Source organism: Pieris brassicae, chromosome 2 (assembly GCF_905147105.1).
Source record: "Pieris brassicae chromosome 2, ilPieBrab1.1, whole genome shotgun sequence".
NCBI classification, from domain to species: domain Eukaryota; kingdom Metazoa; phylum Arthropoda; class Insecta; order Lepidoptera; family Pieridae; genus Pieris; species Pieris brassicae.
Genome location: NC_059666.1, coordinates 15,549,887 through 15,570,379, shown reverse-complemented (window position 1 = coordinate 15,570,379; position 20,493 = coordinate 15,549,887). Strand labels below are relative to the sequence as shown.

The following is a 20,493-nucleotide window of genomic DNA, read 5'->3' as shown; positions in this document are numbered from 1 at the left end:
TAAACCGTATACTAAAAAATTCACTATCAACATTCTTCGAGACCTTCGAAAGTCCACAAAACGCATCTTAAGGTTTGTATGTATGTATGACATATCCAAGCAAGTAAATGTTGCAGGGACTAATGGAAAATAATAAAGTAGCTGGAATCGAAAACAGTGCTCAGAATGCCTGTGCTCAGAATAACGGTTTTTTGTAAATATATTCATAAAACACAAACTTTTAAAAATGTTTTCTTAAGCTACAATACTCTGTAATTTCCAATATCAAAATTGCATAAAAACATTGGAATGGGTATCGCTATTGGAGTAAGGAGTACCACCGTGGTTGTGGTAATAGTATTGTTTCATTTAAGAAATAATTTTAGGTAATGATATACAACCACATTTATTGCAAGTCACTTTATAAGTGGTATTAGGTAGTACTTGCTGGTATTTCCACTACCAAACAGCCTTATGTTCAGCGGTAATAAAATGGAATTCAAGTTTTCTTACAAGGAATATAATTGAGAGTGTACCTATTCATTAATTTAAAATATAATATTTGGCTTGTGCACATATTTATCATATTATTTGTGTTCTATTCAATAATTATTACTAAACTTAAACAGGTACATTGTGCTAGAATAACATAATATATATATAGAAAAGTGTATAACATAGTATTGTCTTTTGTTAACATAGCTTTTACACATTAAGAAAATACTTTTAAACAGATTGAAGCTATGTATTATTTTTATAAACTTATAATTATTTACACAATTTTAAATTTTTCCGACGTTTCGCGTGCTTTACAGCGTTCGTGGTTACGGTGACTGAAGACAAAAGGTGTTCAATGTCAAAAGTATCACAACTGTAGAGAAAGTTGTGTTATCTGTATTTATTTACCCGGAGTTGGTATCGACTAAAAGATGACGGGTTTTTTGCAGAAATGACTCACGATGTCCTCTATTTTCGCGGATTGTTTGTCTTCGGGTTTTAATTTGGATATTATTGGATCCCAGGTGTTTGTTAATTTTAGGCCGTCTTCTTTATTGAATTTCTATTTACGCGAAACGTCGGAAAATTTTAAATTTATGTAAATAATTATTAGTTTATAATAATAATACATAGGCTTCAATCCGTTTAAAAGTGTTTTCTTAAGTGTATAACAGTTTATTTATTACCAAGTACATTATTTTAAATGTATTTAATCATTAATGGAATACTTAGTCTTATATATAAACTGGTAGGTTATATAGTGTTGACTAGGTACCATGGTCAGGTGCATTATAAACTAATAAATGCTCCCTTAATTTGAAGCATACCACTGTCAAATTTCAGTGTAGTATGTGGGTCTATTTATTTGCAATAGGTCGAAAACATTTGGAAACACATAAGTTGTGTTTAGGCCAATAAGACCATATGTGAAGTACTTATAGCAACATTCAACAAAGATCTTGTGTTTATTGTCTAAGCTATCTTCTGAGTTTCGGAGTTCATTCTTGTCTCTACCGAGTAGAGTACATATGACGGCGTAAGAAAATGATTTAGCGATTGCCCGGGTGGCTAAGACCCCACAGAAACCAAGAGTGGTTCTGAGAAGGAGGCATCCAAACATCTCAACGGAGGGCCAGATGATGCGGTAGGGTGGTGCTAGGGATCCCTGTGGTGGAGACATATTTCCTAACTGGTAATTAATCCAAGAGCCAATTAGTATTCCTGAGCATACACTCACTATCATTGTAGTGTCTCCTCTGAAAATTTTAAATTTACATTAATCTTTTATACTTAGTATTTATTATACCTATAGCAATATTAGAGACTAGTTATCTCAAAGGATGAAATTAAGATAACATTAACAAATATGTCTTAATAGATAAGGGAGCGATCAAGAATTACGTAACGAATTTTGGGGGGGGGGTCCTCTTGTAAAACGTTACAATACGGGGCAGGGATTGAATTACGCCTTATTGATAATATTATTTTCGATTTTCCAGTACATTACACCACATAATGGTAACTTGTAGGTTTAAAGAGTCACTGGGGGTGGTCACGAAAGGTTTTAGTATTGGATACAGAAAACGTTACGGTGCGTTTCAGTGGGGAGGGGTCAAGAATCTCCAAAAATTGCGTGACTTAATACTTGAAGCATGCTCTATAGACAATTTATTTGCTTGATACATTTATAAACATGTAATTGATGTAGTTCCAATTAATTAATCCCAATCCACTTACCGTGTAGGTGTCCACTTGTCAGATTGTGGGTGGTAGACAATGACAAGTATAGAAACAGCAAGCACTACCAAGGGTGTTGAGTGGCTGGTCAATAACAACCCATCCAGATAATCTACAAGAGGAACAAGTACCAACAGCAGTGTAGATGCCAGCACAAGGCCCGCTGCTATGTCCTAAAATATTATACCAAATCATTAGGGATCATCAATTTTTCTTTCACAACTTTTGTCAATGAAAATATATACAACTATATTGTATTTATTTTCAGCATGAAAATACTTTGTGTACTTACCAAAACACTGTGCATTCCTAAATAAACTCTACTAACACATATTAAGGTGCACCATGAAATGGCTATAAGGAGACCCCAATGCATTGGATATTGATATCTATCCATAGTATAAAAGAGAACAGAGAAAGGAATTGAAACGCCCACCATTGCGTGGGTTGATGGCATACCATACTCTATTGCCCATTTATCTTGTAACTTTTTGACTGGGTAACCAGGTCTTGGCCAGCGGATTATATCTTTAAAACCTTGACCTGGAATTTAAAAATTATATTCATAGTTACTCATTATAAAATAACAAATAATACTGTGCATAATTAAAAATTTACTTTTTTTTCAAATATTAATACTTCCATATCTATAAAATGAATTTATAAAATAAGGGTTGAGATAGATTTGAAATCACATTATTATGTTATGTTTGTAAAAATTCTCCATAACAACTCACAAACACAGCCAACAAAAACATAATTTGAGATGAGACAATGAATCTCAGAACTAATAGACAATATTCATAATACTTAATTATCCTTAACTTTCCATGAAACATACATACAACATACAACAAAAATTATACTTTTTTATTTATAAATATTCATTTAAATTAATATAATTCAAGTTATTCATTATTTACATACAATAAAAGAACATTTTATAACTAACAATAAAAAAATATTTAGTTTATAATTTCTCATAAATATTACATAATAGCAATATTGATAAGAATTGAGACATTGAGCTCATCCAAAATCATTAATAAATACTAACCTATGTACATTACAACTGTCCAAACAAGGACTACTCTCCGTCCTACCGCTCCATCTACATTCCAAAACCAAAATGGTATGAATGTTGCATAAAATATCTCATCTCCAAGAGCTGTTCCTATTACAAACAAGTAATACCAAAACTTATTGCCTATCATAAGGTCCAAATCATCAGGGCCACTCTCCTCTGATGTCTCTGTGTCACTTGAGGTTAAGGAACTGCCAGATATATCACTTGGAATTCTTTTATGTTGTTTAATATCAAATTCTTCATATTTTTTAAGTCTATCAGAATGTATTACACTGGTTTCATCTTTGTTGTTTATTTTTTTATATACAATACCAAAAAAATTCTGTACTTTAACCACAAGAAGGGGATCCTTAAGGTATTCAATTATATTTTCCCACATTATTAAATTCATTTTATTCATACAGTGATTTAGGCTTAAAAGCCCCTGCAGAATACAAATTACTTCATACACTTTTCTTGAACTATGCCTTGGTAGTTTATACTAAAGGGAATGGACTACATAAGACTAAACAAGTCGCCAAAAGTTCGGCGAATATAAAATAAAAATATTAAAGTTTTAATTTTAATCTAAGATTAATTGCAAGCAGTATCAAGTTTTAACTCTTCAAAGTTCAAAAGGAATAAATAAATTTCAGACAGCTGACAGTTTGAGATATTCACATAGACCAAAGAGTTTTTAACACAGAATATAGTATGACTACAATTAGGTAACTTATCATTTAAGCCACAGACGATACATATTTCTAACTTATCTGTGATGGTACTGAAGTACAGGGGCCTTAGTCAAGGTGCCTTAACAGTAGTGTACGTAGAAAGTCGAAAGCCCCTAAAATAATGTTAGTCATGGAAGATACGATGATTAAAGTACCTATAGGTGGGAGAATATGACCCTAAAATTCGATGGCATTATTTTTACTTATACGTCACATTATTAATCACCTATGGTTTTTCTGAAATCGGTTAAAAATCAGGCAAAATTGTTTGTAGAACTGTAGGTATAGGAGCTCCCACCCAGAGGTGAGAACAGTACTCAGCGAAAGGCCGAATTTGCGCTTTATACAGTAGCAAGCGATGGCTCGAAGTTGAATGCCGTCTCGCCTCGCTAAGAACATTAAGCTTCTTTCAGGGTAATTTAGCATTTGCTTCCAAATAACCGCGAAACTGAACTTCATTAGAAATGTATGTACCCAGTATTTCAATGCAGGCTGCTTTAAGAAGAGTATCTTCGAAGAGAAGAGTACCGACAAATGGTGTTTTCGATTGAAATATTTCTTTCATAAGAAAATTGATATTAAACCATGATGTAAACTTCTTGCTTAAAACTATCAGCCATAACTTGATGACATTGTCACTCTGTTTTGTTAGTGTCTATATCAATGTATCTAATGTAACCAAAACATATTTTAGTGTTAATTTTAGCTTATTAAAACCTTATATTCATGAAAGGTTTTCTCTTATTTCAATTTAATAAGCTAATAACGCAACATGGATAAATATCTTCGCCCTGAAAGATTTGATATCGACCCGTCAGATAGCTCTAGTACGAGAGCTTGGATACACTGGCGTAAGACTTTCGAAAGCTTCATTTCCGTGCAGAAACCGACCGCTTCAGAAACAGATGCACAGTCGGTTCCTCCGTCAGAATGGGACAGCATAAAGTTTCAGCTTTTGGTAAATCATATATCACCAAATATTTATACATATATAAGCGAAGCCACGAACTACGAAGAAGCGATCACAATACTGCAAAAACTTTATGTAAAACCGAAAAATCTAATATTTGCAAGGCACATGTTAGCAACAAGGAAACAACGACCAGAAGAAGGTATTGACACATATTTACAAGCTTTAAAACTGCTTTCTAAAGATTGTGACTTTGCGGCTGTTAATGCAGAAACAAATAAAAACGATAGCGTGCGTGATGCATTCATATCCGGTATATCATCGCATAAAATCAGACAAAGGCTTTTAGAAAACTTAACTCTAACACTTGATCAAGCTTACAACCAAGCACTCTCTCTAGAAACTGCAGAAATCAACTCTCAAAGCTTCAATACTGTATCTTTAAATGCTGTTGCTCCAAAAGCACCAACATTACAAACTGTGCACGACGAGCCCTGCTCTTCTGTTAATAATCCTCGACGACGAAAATGTTTCTTTTGTGGGGGACAAATACATCCTCGCAAGAACTGCCCTGCATTTGAAAAGACTTGTCAGCTCTGCAACAAGAAGGGGCACTTTGCCACTGTGTGCAGAAGCTCTTCCAAAGCTACAAACTCTGTGGTAGGTACTGAAGATCTTTCCGCTTGTATCACAGCAGCGTCACCTTCTTCACTACGTAAAGCTACTGTACCTGCTTATATTCGAGGAATAAGAGCAGAAGCACTTCTCGACACCGGCAGCTCCATCAGTTTTATAAATGACAGCTTTGCAAGACTATGCGGGTTAAAAAGAAAATCCTGCAATCAGACAATTTCTATGGCCTCTCTTAATCATACTTCACAAGTGGAAGGCCAAACTTTGCAAACCCTGAAAATCGGAAATCATAAATATGATAATGTGAATCTTCTTATCGTGAAAAATCTTTGTGCTGACATTATTATCGGCCATGACATCCTCGAAGAACATTCATCGCTAGAGTTCTCTTTTGGTGGGCCAAAACATCCACTTCAAGTATGTAACGTAACGGAAGCATCAGTACCAGCTGTACCACTTTTTGCGAATGTATCTCCCAACTGCAAACCTATTGCTATTAAGTCTCGAAGGCACAGCAAAGAGGATAGTGAATTTATTACAGAAGAGATCAGAAACCTTATAGCAGAGGGCGTGATAGAAGAAAGTAAATCACCGTGGAGGGCCCAAGTACTAATAACAAAAAGCGAAACTCATAGAAAACGCCTTGTGATTGATTACTCTCAGACAATTAATCGTTACACAGAACTCGACGCGTACCCTTTACCAAACATTGAGGACTTAGTTTCGAAAGTGGCAAAGAATAAATTTTTCAGCCTTATAGACCTGAAAAGCGCGTACCATCAAGTGCCTATACTACCCAAAGAAAGGAAATTTACAGCTTTTGAAGCGCTGGGAAATTTGTACCAGTTCAGGCGTATTCCTTTTGGAGTAACAAATGGTGTTTCGAGCTTCCAACGAACAATCGATTGGATAATAAGAAAAGAGAAGCTTCAAAAAACATATGCGTATATTGATGATATAACTATTTGTGGCCAGGCTCTTGAAGAACACGATCGTAACTTAGAAAATTTTATGAATGCCGCAAAGAAATACGGTTTAACACTGAGTATACAAAAATGTAAATTTTCTCAGGAGTCAATTAATATACTAGGCTATAATATTCAAAACTATATAATTAAACCTGACAGTGAGCGACTCAAGCCACTGATTAATTTACCTCCACCAAGCGATGTACCTACCTTAAGAAGGACACTCGGCATGTTCGCACATTATTCTAAGTGGATTCCAAACTTTTCTGAACGGATCCACTCAATTGCTAATACAACAACTTTTCCGCTCACAAGCGAGCAAATTAAATGTTTCGAAGGCTTGAAAAATGATATCGCAAAGTCTTCTATACGTGCAATTGATGTAAATATACCCTTTACAGTCGAAACTGACGCTTCCGATCATTCTATTGCAGCAATACTTACGCAAAATTCTAGACCAGTGGCGTTTTACTCAAGAACATTAAATTCAAGCGAACAAAACCATTCTGCCATTGAAAAAGAAGCATACGCCATTGTGGAATCATTAAAGAAATGGAGACATTTCCTTATCGGTAGACACTTTAAGTTAGTAACTGACCAACGCTCGGTTTCTTTTATGTTTAATATGAAACATTCAAGTAAAATAAAGAATGAAAAGATTCAAAGATGGCGACTGGAACTTGCTGCTTTCAAATACGATATTATATACAGACCGGGGAAAGAGAACTATGCTGCTGATGCGCTATCCCGAGTTTGTGCGACTGTAGAAACACGTACTGCAAAACTTTTCTCGCTGCACGAGGCTCTTTGTCATCCAGGGGTAACGAGAATGTTTCACTGGGTTCGCTCTAAAAACCTTCCCTACTCCATTGAAGAAGTCAGAACAATGACAAAATCTTGTCGAACCTGCTCTGAAGTAAAACCTAGATTCTTTCGAAATACCTTTAATGACCAGAGGAAACTTGTTAAAGCGACGGCTGCTTTTGAACGCCTTAGCATAGATTTTAAAGGACCAGTTCCAACAAACAATAATAACAAATTCATACTTACCGTGATTGACGAATTTTCACGTTTCCCGTTTGCTTTCCCATGCTCAGATGTAAGCTCGAAAACAGTGATTAAACACCTTAACAACTTGTTTATGATATTCGGCATGCCTTCTTACGTTCATTCAGATCGCGGAACAGCATTTCTTTCCGTCGAAGTACAAGAATTTTTACATGTTCGAGGTATTGCCACTAGTAGAACTACAGCTTATAATCCTCAAGGTAACGGTCAAGTAGAAAAATTGAATTCTACTCTTTGGAAAACGATTCTTTTGGCGCTGAAGACGAAAAATCTTTCGGTAGAAAATTGGGAGCAAGTATTGCCACAAGCCTTACATTCAATTCGATCATTACTTTGTACAGCCATAAATTGCACTCCACATGAAAGAATGTTTAGACACCCACGAAGATCTACTAACGGCACTTCTGTTCCATCGTGGCTTACAAATTCTGGACAAGTCTTGATGAAGAAATTTAATCGTACAAATAAATATCAACCATTAGTAGAAGAGGTTGAATTGATACACAGCAATCCTGACTTTTCATACATTCGGTTCCCAGATGGCCGAGAAACAACGGTGTCGAATCGACATCTAGCACCATTGGGTTCAGAAGGGGTAGATCTGCGAATAAATAATGAACATACTCCTGATTATGATAACGTCGCAGAACCACTTCCAGAAACAGAAGATCAAAACTTGGAAATTCCTCCATCTAATGAAACGGGACCTGTGGTATTTGAAAATAGCAGAGAGCTAGCGACCGAGTTACCGTCATCACCACAGCCGGAGCCAACAGTTCGTAGATCTGACCGCGTTCGTAAAACACCGGAATTTTTAAAAGATTATGTTTTAAATTAGTGCGGGTGAATGATGTAAACTTCTTGCTTAAAACTATCAGCCATAACTTGATGACATTGTCACTCTGTTTTATTAGTGTCTATATCAATGTATCTAATGTAACCAAAACATATTTTAGTGTTAATTTTAGCTTATTAAAACCTTATATTCATGAAAGGTTTTCTCTTATTTCAATTCTTATTTAAAAAAGCACAATGTAATGATTTAAAACAATAAAAAATTGTACAAGACAGGAACAAGGGAAAATTCAGGCAAGTTTAAACAGTACAAGTCAATTACCTTAGTATAATTAATTGAAGAAATAACTTATGCGCAATGACGTTCCTTAATTGCCGAACACTAAACTAGTCCCATTATATTTTTTTTTTCAAAGAGGGAGAAAATTGAGGATACGGTAAGATATACAGTAATATATAAATTATCTCATCGTTTTCACGGTGGAAACATTAATTAACTATGAGTCATTAAGAGCGGAAGAGAAAGCGATAAAAAAGTTTTTCAAGTAAATTGTTTATCTGTGGAGATCAAGATGAAAAAAGTAAAAACTCCGTCAGACTTTTTTATTCTATGAATCAAATTATAGTATAAACTCAGGAAAACAGATTAGATGAAAAGTCGAAATCATAATTGTTATTTCAAAGTTTGAAAGGTTGTTTATTTACGTATATTACATTTTTAATTCTTCTACAACAAAGTTAGGAATTTGTTAGATTATAATTGATTCAGTCATTATTAATAGTATTTAATTCAGTGTACTAAGTATTCAAGATTTTATGTAAGTGCATATTATTTTAACTTGTAAGTAGTTTACTTTCTAAAAACTTAGAAATTACCTACATAGCGTAAGAAAATAATAAAATTAGAACTTTTCTTTCCTATTTTATAAACATCTTCATAAAGACACAAAACCAAGACATTTTTATACTCAAAATTTAAGGGCAAATATTTCTTATTTGTATGTAATATCCCGTCCTTTAAAGAAGTCTAGCACATAATTAAAATGATAGATTATAATATTTCTAATTATATAAAGTACTACTATACTTTCACTTACAAACAACAAATATCAATAGTTATAAATAATAAATAATTAAACAATAATCTACTCCAACTTGTTCTGTCATAAAAGATTATTAATAAATTTATGATTTTTTTTAAATTTTGCTTATAAAACATTTGTTTTGTTTAATATATATGAATATGGTATTGTAAATGTAAACTCTCTTTAAAAAATAGATGATTTAAAAGAAAATGTAATGAAAACTTCTTTTACTTAACATATTGTACACTATGCACAATTTTCATAAAACAAATGTAAGCTAGCTTTTAAAAATATAATATTCAATTAATAACAATTCACAATGAAAGTGGATATGATATCTCGCGGTCAGCAGATAACATGTAACAGTACATACAAACACATACTTGCTGCCCACTGACTGATATCACTTCATTGTATTCATTATAATATTTCCAGCAAACTGTTGGTTTGTTTATATGCTGTATAAATTTATCATTATAAATCTTAAATTTGAATGTACCTTTTAATAAAACATTTTAAATAATTATATAATAAATCATTGTAGTTATATTTCTCATTTAGATTTATTAATTGTTATCATTGAAGCAAAAAAATTAAATTAACAACCGGAGTTGCGGGACAAGTTGTGTAATATTTAAAGAACACATAGATAAGGTTTCTTTAAGTCAGTTCACAAGTGATGTGACAACAGTGTGTTCGTAAATATATTGAAAGTTACTGAGACATAGTTGTTTATTATAATAATTTTGAAAAAATTAATATTTATTGACCAACAAGTGTTTAATAGTTATTAGTAGAGTGACTTGTCATGCCAATGTAAAAGTAAGTTCTATAAAAAACTTATATAAAATTAATTTTCTGCTATAAAATATATTCTATTTACTTTTTTATTTTACAAGTAAAATACTTAATATACAGTTATGTTTGCCTTTCACTAATGATTTCACTGTGCGCTTTTAACAATAGACGCCGGTGAAGCAATTTTCGCTTATTGTGGTGCATATCATTTTACATTCACACTTTATTATTTGGTACTTTTTTCCAAAATATTAGTAATAATTATTAAACTGTTCTTGATTAACTAACCAAAATTACGTATTTGCGCCATGCTTTGTTGCGAAACTATTACTTTAAATTACGTGTTTATATTGCATATATCTTACCATCTTACCATTATTATAAACGATACTACCGACAGAACTTTCTTTCTAACTTGAAGAAAATACTTTATAGCATTGCAAACTTGTAGGTTGGCGGCTACGGAGCATGGCCTCTGAGGAGGGAGCCAACGCGCTCAAAGTATACTGGGAACACTTCTTCAAAGCAGAAACAGGCACTTATGAGGTATAATTATAAAATTAACTTATCCATTGCCGTAAAAAAACTAGTCTCGAGTATGTCTGAAGTAATTTTGTCTTTTCAGAAATCAACATGGCTGGACTTATTTTTAGCAGAGTTCATTGTGCGTCTCGACGAGGGCTGCAATCCAAAGGAATTAATAAAGTTTTGGTAAGTTATTTTTATGGAGAAATGCTGAAAGTGAAATAGTTAATAGATCATTTTTCTTCTTCTAACTTATTAAGCACATATTCTATTATCTTTTACAGCCCAGTCAGTGGTGTGGTGTCCCTGGTAGGTTGCGAGTTACTTTGCGGCATCCACCGAGTCACGTCATCCATCAACACGCATTATACGATACCGCTACCGGCTACGCTAGATGTTACGCTAGCTTCTGACGTCACACCCGTATTACCTGACACACAAACAGTGTCATCAGGTATTTAAAAAATTATATATTTGTCCATGGCGTATCACGCCGCCATAAGACCCATATCGCGAGATGAGCTTTGCTTGCTCGGCGTTTACATTGAATTTTACTTTTTCTTTATAAAAATCTATATTAATTTTTCTAACAAATTTCGAACCTGAGATTTCATTCTTTATTAATACTTAGACTTCAAATGATCTAATTAAGTTACTAATACTGTTCTCGAATCTCGAATATCTATCAAAAGGACTGAAAGTGCCAATTTATTCATACAGGCAAGTATTGTTATCTCATGAAAATTTTAACCACAAAATTTCAAAGTTTTGGTGGAATGTTCTGTATAGACTGGGGTGCAAAGCGTCAACATTAAAACAATTAAACGAAAGAAAATAATTATTTACGTAAGAACAAAAATTAAAAATATATTTTTCAATCTCATAGAAACGGCGGCGGCGCTGAAGTCGTCAAGTCTGTTTACGCGCACCAATACACTGAGTTCTGCGGAGATCCTTCGTCAGTATCTGCTCACGGGGCTTGCTTGGCGCTGTCTGCTCGTGCTTAAGGCTTTGGGAGTCGAGGTACAGATTATATAGTTTTTACTTATCATCGATACTAACCCATAGAGTTACAGAACATATATGTTCATAGTAAATAGAAAAATATAAAAGTTAAATAGAAATTTAAAAAACTTTTACAAAACTCATTGATAAATACAGTTAAATAAAAAAAAGTTTACAAAAACAAAACACTAATTAAAACAATACATAGAGCATTTATATGTATAATTTATAGGTACGAATGTATGAAAATATTCAATGGATAGTGTAGAATATCTAATTGGATATAATAAAAGCTCCTTTTTTTGTTAATTCGTTACAAAGATACATTTCCTCTTTATAATATCATAGAGTTGTTTTTTATAACTTGAAATTTAAACGTTAGACAATTCGTAGGAAGAAAAGGAAATCTCGCGGTAGAATAGACTTCTTTATAAATTCTATAGTAAATCTAAATTAAATCAATGCTTACTAAAATGCTTTCATACTGTTAGTTACAAATAATTATATCAAAAAGATATATATTTTGTTTGACAAAATTAAGCCAAAGGTTGGTCCTAAGAATTATAATATACTAAAAGAAGAATTTTCATGTGCTTATGTCACACTTTTCCGTCTATTATACTACTACTAGACAGCTGATAAGTAAGTATTTGATAATCCAAACCGGATCACCGTTAAACTTTTTTGAGCCTATTAATAAACGTGAACCAAAGATTTCGCTACCATTTATAGATAAAAAACATTGTAACTGTATTATTAATAAGGGCGGCGTTTTGCACCTTTCATGAATTAAAATACGTATATGTATTAAGGGACTGAATCTCAAATGACAATCTAGTTAACGGGTGCAGTGCTATCTCGCTACAAGTTGTAAAACATTGAGACCCGCGACCTGCGATAACCTGCGTTATGGCCGTATTGTACCTATGCATACATAGGTACAATACGGCCTATTCATACAATTCTGAAACCTATAAATCCCTAAATGTATAAATAGGTTTTATCAATGGGCTTTTTGCGTATAAAAAATATATTCATTAATTGTTTCGCCCATAATCGAGATTATGCCATACGCATAATATGCTTAAAAATTATACAGTATACTTAAAACATACCATAGAGAATATATTGAAGCAAACTAGAATATATTGTTTACTCAAGTATCTAAGCATGTAGGTGATAAATACAGATTTCATTAAGACTTATTTATTAAATAAAAAGAACATTTTTGGTATTGATTGTGAAATAGGTTAACAAAAAAAATACTTTTTAATAATAGTAGTATTAACGTTGTAGGGACGGCACAGCTTTCATATTTTTGTATATACGTCACTGTGTTTGTCCTAATTTGGCGTTTTTTTTTAATTTATAATGTTCGCTACATAGAGGCTATATTTAGTATCAAACCTGTTATTAACTGTTTGTGTAGTATACATTTGCAAAATCACACGGTACTTAAAAATAACATTAAATATTCATTTTATTTACAAACTAGTCATTTTCTTTTGCATTTATGAATTAATATAAATCAATGCTCCTTAGCAACACAGTTATTAAATAACATGCACACACACATGCAACAATGCTGTTTAGCTGACGCACTCCGTGAGTGTTTACAAACATATGTTCATTCTACATGAATATCTATGTAAAACATAGAAAATTAATTGAAGATAAGTATTTGTGTCAGGATTTGTACAATTTTTCTTAATTAAAGAGCTAATTGGCTAATCCTTTTCTTAATCGGTGTGAAAATTAAATTTGTTAATTGTTGTCTGCCTCGGTTGCTTGTGGTTTGATTTTCTATTCTCTCAAGTCACACATATGACACTATGCCATTTAACTCTTTGGTCAATGGCGCATAGTAATATTAACTGATATTAGTCTAATACCAATTGTAATGACTAATGTTGTGATTGCACTTCGGCAATTCTCAATTCCTTAAGCAAAGGTGGATCTAGCGTTCCCGCCAGCTTTTTTATGAGTAACACTGTTTCTAGCATACAACGCTCAAGTGTGTGTGTGTATTTATAGTGTGAGTGACCGATTTGAACAATATATATAAATATTTATAATAAAGTGAGGACTAGATCAGATCATAGTCATGTCATGACCAACCTATGACCCCCCTTGGATCCACCTTTGGCCTAGAAAGACCCATGAATGACATCACAGCACTTTAAAGAGCTCAAACAATATTTAGGGTCTGTCATGTTGCCGTCAATTAAGCTCCGTGTTGATCTGGTTGTTTGGGGAGTTAAGTGCAGCGGGTCGCGCGGCCTCAACTCGTCAGAACATAACAAGGCCGCCCCATGCGCCTATACACCAGCTCTTCTCCAATAGGTATGGTAACTCCATATGGGCTAGCTTTGGGGCTTTTGTGTAAAATTAGAAATATACGTGGGTATAAAAATCCTTGGTAATGGACAAAAAATATTTTTTTCTTTGTGCAATGTGCCAATTTAATATGTAAGAACCTTCTATTTAAACAGCGGTTCCAACTAGTCTTCTGGGGAATTAGCATTTTTCATAAGTAGTATTTTCGAGATGCTGAGCAAAATTTCTATATATATATATATTTAATTTATCTATACCTGAGTTATTTGATTTGCTACCATATAAGGTTTGGAGAAAGAAAGTAAGAATTTTTTTTTTTTTTTAATTTAATTAAACTAATATATGTATGACTCACCTAATCCACCCAAGTTGGATTTTAAATAACCCGTTTTACTTGCTAGACATTTGTTTTATAAAAAATATAATAATTCACGTCATCTTGAATCAAAACATTATATTTTAATAGTATAGAATATAATTATGTAAATCATTTAACAGGATATGGTCTAAACAAAAGGCCAACGGAAATCAAACTACAGTCTCGCCGGGAAAAGGCTCTATTGCGACAAGGTAAATTAAGTTTTTATAATAGTGTTAGCATTTTATCGCGTTGCGCAATATAACTTAATCCGATTTATTATTCACAGGTCAAGGTACAATGGCTTGATGAGATTAGATTCTGATTCTAAATCGATATCCAATCCTAAAAAGAAAATAGCAAAGAAGTCAGAAGCGTCATCGGAATCTGGAGACGGGGGCGATGACCTACAAGCTCTCAATCGCTCGCTTGGTATCAAGGCATGTACGCCCTACGATGACCTTGACTATTGTCCCACTCCGCCGCGCTCATCCGACTTAAATGACACACTCTATTCCGACCCCTACTTCACCCCGCGAAAAGCTAAACCTAAAGCTGATGATTTTATGAAAGACAAACATAAGGAAATTATTAATTCTGAAATTAGTACTTTCGAATTTACCTTGATTATAATAGATTTGTTACAAGAGTTATGCAGGGCAGAGAGCAGCCTCACTGGATCGGAAGGCTCGCAAATATCGATGCAATGCATAAATTTTTCATTGAAAAACCTTTGCTCCCTTCAATTTGGGTCGATAGCGGCGCAGTCCAGTGCGTATGATCCCCTCGAGTTGTCGAGCATCAAGGTAGCATTAACCGAACTTTTGATCGTTTCACTAGACCAGGTGCTGATACATGCCGATCTTTGTGCCAAATTAATAAACGTTGGAATATTACCTATGCTTTTACGAATTCTAGAAGATGTCGTCTGCAAATCTTGTGCCAAGTATAATACGAAAACAGACAGACAAAATCGTGCCAAAAACGTAGAAAATCCAAATTTTGTAGAAACAAGTAACCTTCTTAAATTTGTATTTGGAATCGCGTATTCCGTCACGGCATTTTTTTATTGTTTGCTCATGCAATGCCGAACTGTGGAGAAACTCAGAGAATTTACTGATCAATTTAGGCTATATGGAGAATGCTTTAAAGGAGGCTTGCTCAAAGAGTGCATCGAGCTGATGATACGAATACCGAGCAGCGACAGTGACGAGGCTGTGACATTAATTAAGAAACTAATAGAATCAATAGGCAAGTTAGTGAGCGGAATGAAGAGAGTACGTAGTGAAGTGATACACTCAGCGGCATGTCCACGGTCACGACACAAGCCGTGCCGACAGCGAGTGACCGCTGGTATGCATCACCATCACGATATTCTTGGCGAGGCAGGCGCTGGCCTGCCCCTGCCCACTGCCTGCTGTGTGTCTGTGCTATACGCCACGCTCACCTCCCTCGTGCCAGACGAGGAAATTTCCGCTCACAAAGTCCTCAGAAACAAAATACTCCATGTCATGCTTAAGTGCGGGGTTTGTTGTTGTTTTTCGCCAAGTTTTCTTATGGAGAGCATTGTAAGACTTATGCTGACCCATAACAGTGTCGCTACTTTGTGTCTTAGATTACTTGAACACACGGTGTATGGTGATTTAGGTGCCAGTGTCCTCGTACCAAAAGTTACAGATCAGCTGCCGTGCTCGATTTGTGAACAATGTGATGATAATAAAGATCTTGGCCGTAAATATTGCGCTCACGGCGTAAGCCCGATGGAAAGAAAGAGTGTGTGGTCTTTTCTCATTCATTATAACTCTCTGCTTCAGTTAGACAACCACAATAGCGTGCTTCATGCAACTGTCACTCATCTCCTTAAAGTTACCCCTAAATGCCGAATGGAAATGAAATATGAATTGCTTTTTAGTGTCATTTATCCTACATTTATCGTCTCGAAGCATAGATACACAATCCGATTAGACGAATCCGCCTACTTTTTAACAGTTTCAAGTCTTAATATTTTTGCTAGTCTATTAAATACTGTCTCCTTTGCCGAACAGTTTATACAAAAGGGTGGATTAAGTTACGTTCTCGAGTTGATATCGCTTCCAGAATTTTCTAGCCAGTGCTGTGCCATTTTGGAAATAGCTATCATAGTCGAAATATACAAGTTGACGAAAGAGAACGCCGAGTTGACTTACTTCCGTGAAATGAGTTCATTGGCATCCGTTCAGATGCTGTTTAAATCTCTCTCTGAAGTTACAGATAAATGCTATGAAGTGTTTAAGTCTTGGATACCTTTAGAAAAGTTCGAGTTATTACGTGAAATAAGTGAGATTAAAGAGTCTTTAGGTCTAGGACCGCGTGAAGGGAGAAAATTTTCTAAGCCCATCACAATAAAAACTCCCGTAAAGGAAGGTGAGAATGAGGAACAGCAATATTTAGAAGTTCTAAAGACAGCATGCACGTTCTGGCGGTCGTGCGCAGGCCTATGCGTGCACAGCCGAGAGTTCGGTGCGTACACAGCACGTGAGAATGCACTGGCCGAGAGCTATGCTCTGCTGCGGCTTGTGCTGCATGCGCTTTGCCGCCCTTCCCCGCTGTCTACCGCCCCCAGTCCTGCTGCCCTTCGCCTACTCGTCAAGATCTTGGAAGCAGTGCTAACTGTTCAATTTGCGCTTACTGGTATGTATAACTAAAAATAAATTAAACCAATCGGAAAACGCATTTCAGGACTGCAAAGCCTCTCTCTTGCCGATCTTAGGCGTAATTGGCCCTCGTCATGACGCATTGTGTAATAAATTTGTATACAACATAAGTTGTCTTTATTTTTATTGTTTTTCGTATCATATTTTCGTTTCGTATTTTATTTTCTAAATACCATTTATTTTCATAGAAAATAGCTTTAAAATGTCTCTGTCATCACTTTTTGAAATTTAGTTTTTTAATGAAGTAGTATTATTGATTTTATTTAAAAATAAAATTGACTATGCGCATGAGTTAATCAAAGTTGCATTAAATGGCTCATGACGGCTGAGTTTATATTTTAGTTTGTAAGCGAGAGCTCATTATATGCCTTTATTTAGAGCACTGCTCGAATCAAGGCTGTTACGTGTGTTACAATATTATTTAAACTATTAGCTGAGCTAGAATATAATAAAATAATTACTGAAATAATTACCCTAGTTATACTTTTATGTTATGTTCTTTGTTTACAATAGGTTTTTACTGACATTCAGAAATCAACAAAGGTCATCCGTATACCTTTGTGGATTTCAGTTCGAAAAATTTCTGTCTATTTATAATAATGAGTAACAATGGAGAGAAAATGTGAATTATGTTTGGTACAGATACCGGCAAACTTCTTGAGCATTAAACAAGGGAGTGGGGGAAAGTTTGCGCATCGTACACAGCGCGGGACACAAACGTCAACTGATTTACCAATCACGCAATCGACACGTCACTTACCCTCCCTCGTCCCATCCCCCCAAAGAGATACCTAAACATCGCTTCTGCGTAGGCAAGGACATTTGTTCAAGATGTTTGCCGGTATAAGTTTTATGCAACAGATAATATTTAAAGAAAACTTTTTTGTATATCCATGCGAATTTACTGTATTATTTATAGAACTTAAAGTGCGGTCTTTATCTATATTTATTTATAGAAGGGGCAAACAGGAGGTTCATCTGATGTTAAGTGATACCGCCGCTCATGGACTCTCACACTGCCAGAAGTCTGGTGGTGTGTTGTTTGCCTTTAGGAGATATTTAAATTTAACAAGAGCTATATCTCATCTCTTATATATATAAAATTATCGTATCACAATGTTCGTTCTCATACTCGTCCGAAACAGCTCGCCCGATGCTTATGAAGTTTTTTATATCTATTCAGTAAGTCTGAGAATCGGCTACTATCTATCTTTCAAACCCTTAAGTAATAAGGGGTGTCCACTCCAAATTATTTTTTAGACAATTTTTTTTATGATATAGCAATAAAAAATACACACAACCCTTAATTGTCACCCCTCTACGATCAACCCCTATTTTATATTGTAGTAGATAGGTTATTGGTAGTGAAATCAAAAAAATGTTACCTGGAAATAATATACATGGCAAAACGGCATTTGCCGGCTCTGCTAGTTGTTATATATAAATATAATAAAAATCGCTTTATCTATTGTTACAAAAGGGACTTGTTTTTACAAATGTAGATGCGACATCCGGCCGTTCGAAAGAAGCAAGTTGTGAGGTTGTACGTAGTGCGCTAAGCGAGTATGCGAGTACGGATGCGTGGTGCGAGGCGGCCGGTGGGCTGCGGGCCCTATGCGATGCGCTTGTGGCTGTTGCCGTAACCCGTCCACGACCTCGCATCTATACCAGCCCTCGATCACCTACAAACTTTACAAAGGTAATCTAGTTTTCTATGATAATTCTTCCGCCGTCAACGCACTTGCGAGCCTTCTGGCAATGTGAGTGTCCATGAGCGGTGGTAGTCCTAACATCAGATGAGGCTCCTGCCGTTTGCGCGCTATTAAAAAAAAGTCTATCATGGGCGTTATCTTACAAGACGAGACTGGACCCTTTTAAATTATTTTTTATGCTGCTGTCTGCTAGTTCTGTTCAATTTAAAAGTAAGTGCTAACGTGCCCATCGACACGTGCCCACTCCATCACCAGCTTCCAAGGGCATTGCGGGTCTTAAGGCTAGATATACGTTACGTTCGGAAATACCTTGATAGAATTTTCTTATGCATACATTTTCGAATCGTTGACTGACATTCTAAGGACCAAAGGCAATGGTCTAATCTGTGTAAGATAAACGTTTATCAACAATATTAAAATGTATGATAATTGTTGACCAGTTATTGAAAGTTAAACGAACATAAAAGGAGATATTGAAAGTTGATTACGGTCATTTTAGTAACAGTTTAAATAGCTGTGTTTTTATTGCAATCTAATGTATAAAATTTGGGTATAATACAAATTTAAATATATTTTAGCAGAAACTATATGTATTACGCATCAGATATGTTATTTTATGAACAAAATAAAGTAATGTGTAACGTAAAAAACCATACACACATATAATATTCAATGATAGCATATAAATAATGGAGTATAAATTAATCTACAGTTTTACTTTATTCTAAATGATACTATCAATTGTATATTAATTGAGTATTAACTACAAAATTATTGTAATTGCATGAAAACTATATTAAATCAAAATATAACTGGACTAAATGTTTTCATTTTAACGGATTACACGTTTAAAACGTTATACTGAATTTATCTTCTAATCGGAGAAGTCAGGATTTAACTTTGACTAATAAAGCATAATAAGAGTAGTGTTGGCCTAGTGGCTTCAGCGTGCGATTCTCATCCCTCAGGTCGTAGATTCGATCTGCGACTGTGCACCAATGGACTTTCTTTCTATGTGCGCATTTAACATTCGCTCGTACGCTGAAGGGGAAAACATCGCGAGGAAACCGTCTTGCCTTAGACCCAAAAAGTCGACAACGTGCGTCGGGCACAGAAGGCCTATTATCACCTACTTGCCTATTAGATTAACAAATGATCATGAAGCAGATACAGAAATCTGAGGTCCAGACCTAAAAAGGTTGTAGCGCCATCGATTTTTTTAATAAAGCCTAACCAATTTATTTAAAGATCTTACCATTTTACAGTTATTACAAAATCAGTACAAAATTGCGTCTTATAGTGACATTAATATGGGTGAAAACAGTTGATAACTTCCTTTCGTCCTTTGAAGGACGTATTAGCTTGTGTATCTATGTTGTCTTTATTAAGCAAATTACCGGTTGTGCCCCTCCGAGCTCGGCCCACCGCCGGCCAACGTACATCAATCAGTCGTAGTCAGCCGTGTACGTAGACGCATCACGACCGTGTGTTATGTTATCGGTTCTAACAATCTCTACTAATATCTGTGGTTTTGTGTTTGTTTTTTTTTTGGATATATGTACCAGTTTCAGGATTAACGAGTTGCTGTAGTG

General features: G+C 34.8%; 1 protein-coding gene across 1 annotated transcript; it reads right to left on the bottom strand.

Moving 5' to 3' along the window:
• Positions 1 to 1,115: 1,115 nt before the first annotated feature.
• On the bottom strand, positions 1,116 to 3,942 carry LOC123720711 (sphingosine-1-phosphate phosphatase 2-like). The gene is made up of 4 exons (XM_045677435.1): positions 3,272 to 3,942; positions 2,507 to 2,757; positions 2,215 to 2,387; positions 1,116 to 1,733 (listed from the first exon to the last, which is right to left on the bottom strand). Exons 1-4 carry the CDS (start codon positions 3,699 to 3,701, stop codon positions 1,310 to 1,312), a joined length of 1,278 nt encoding a protein of 425 aa, XP_045533391.1. The 5' UTR covers positions 3,702 to 3,942; the 3' UTR covers positions 1,116 to 1,309.
• Between the last annotated feature and the right edge of the window lie 16,551 nt (positions 3,943 to 20,493).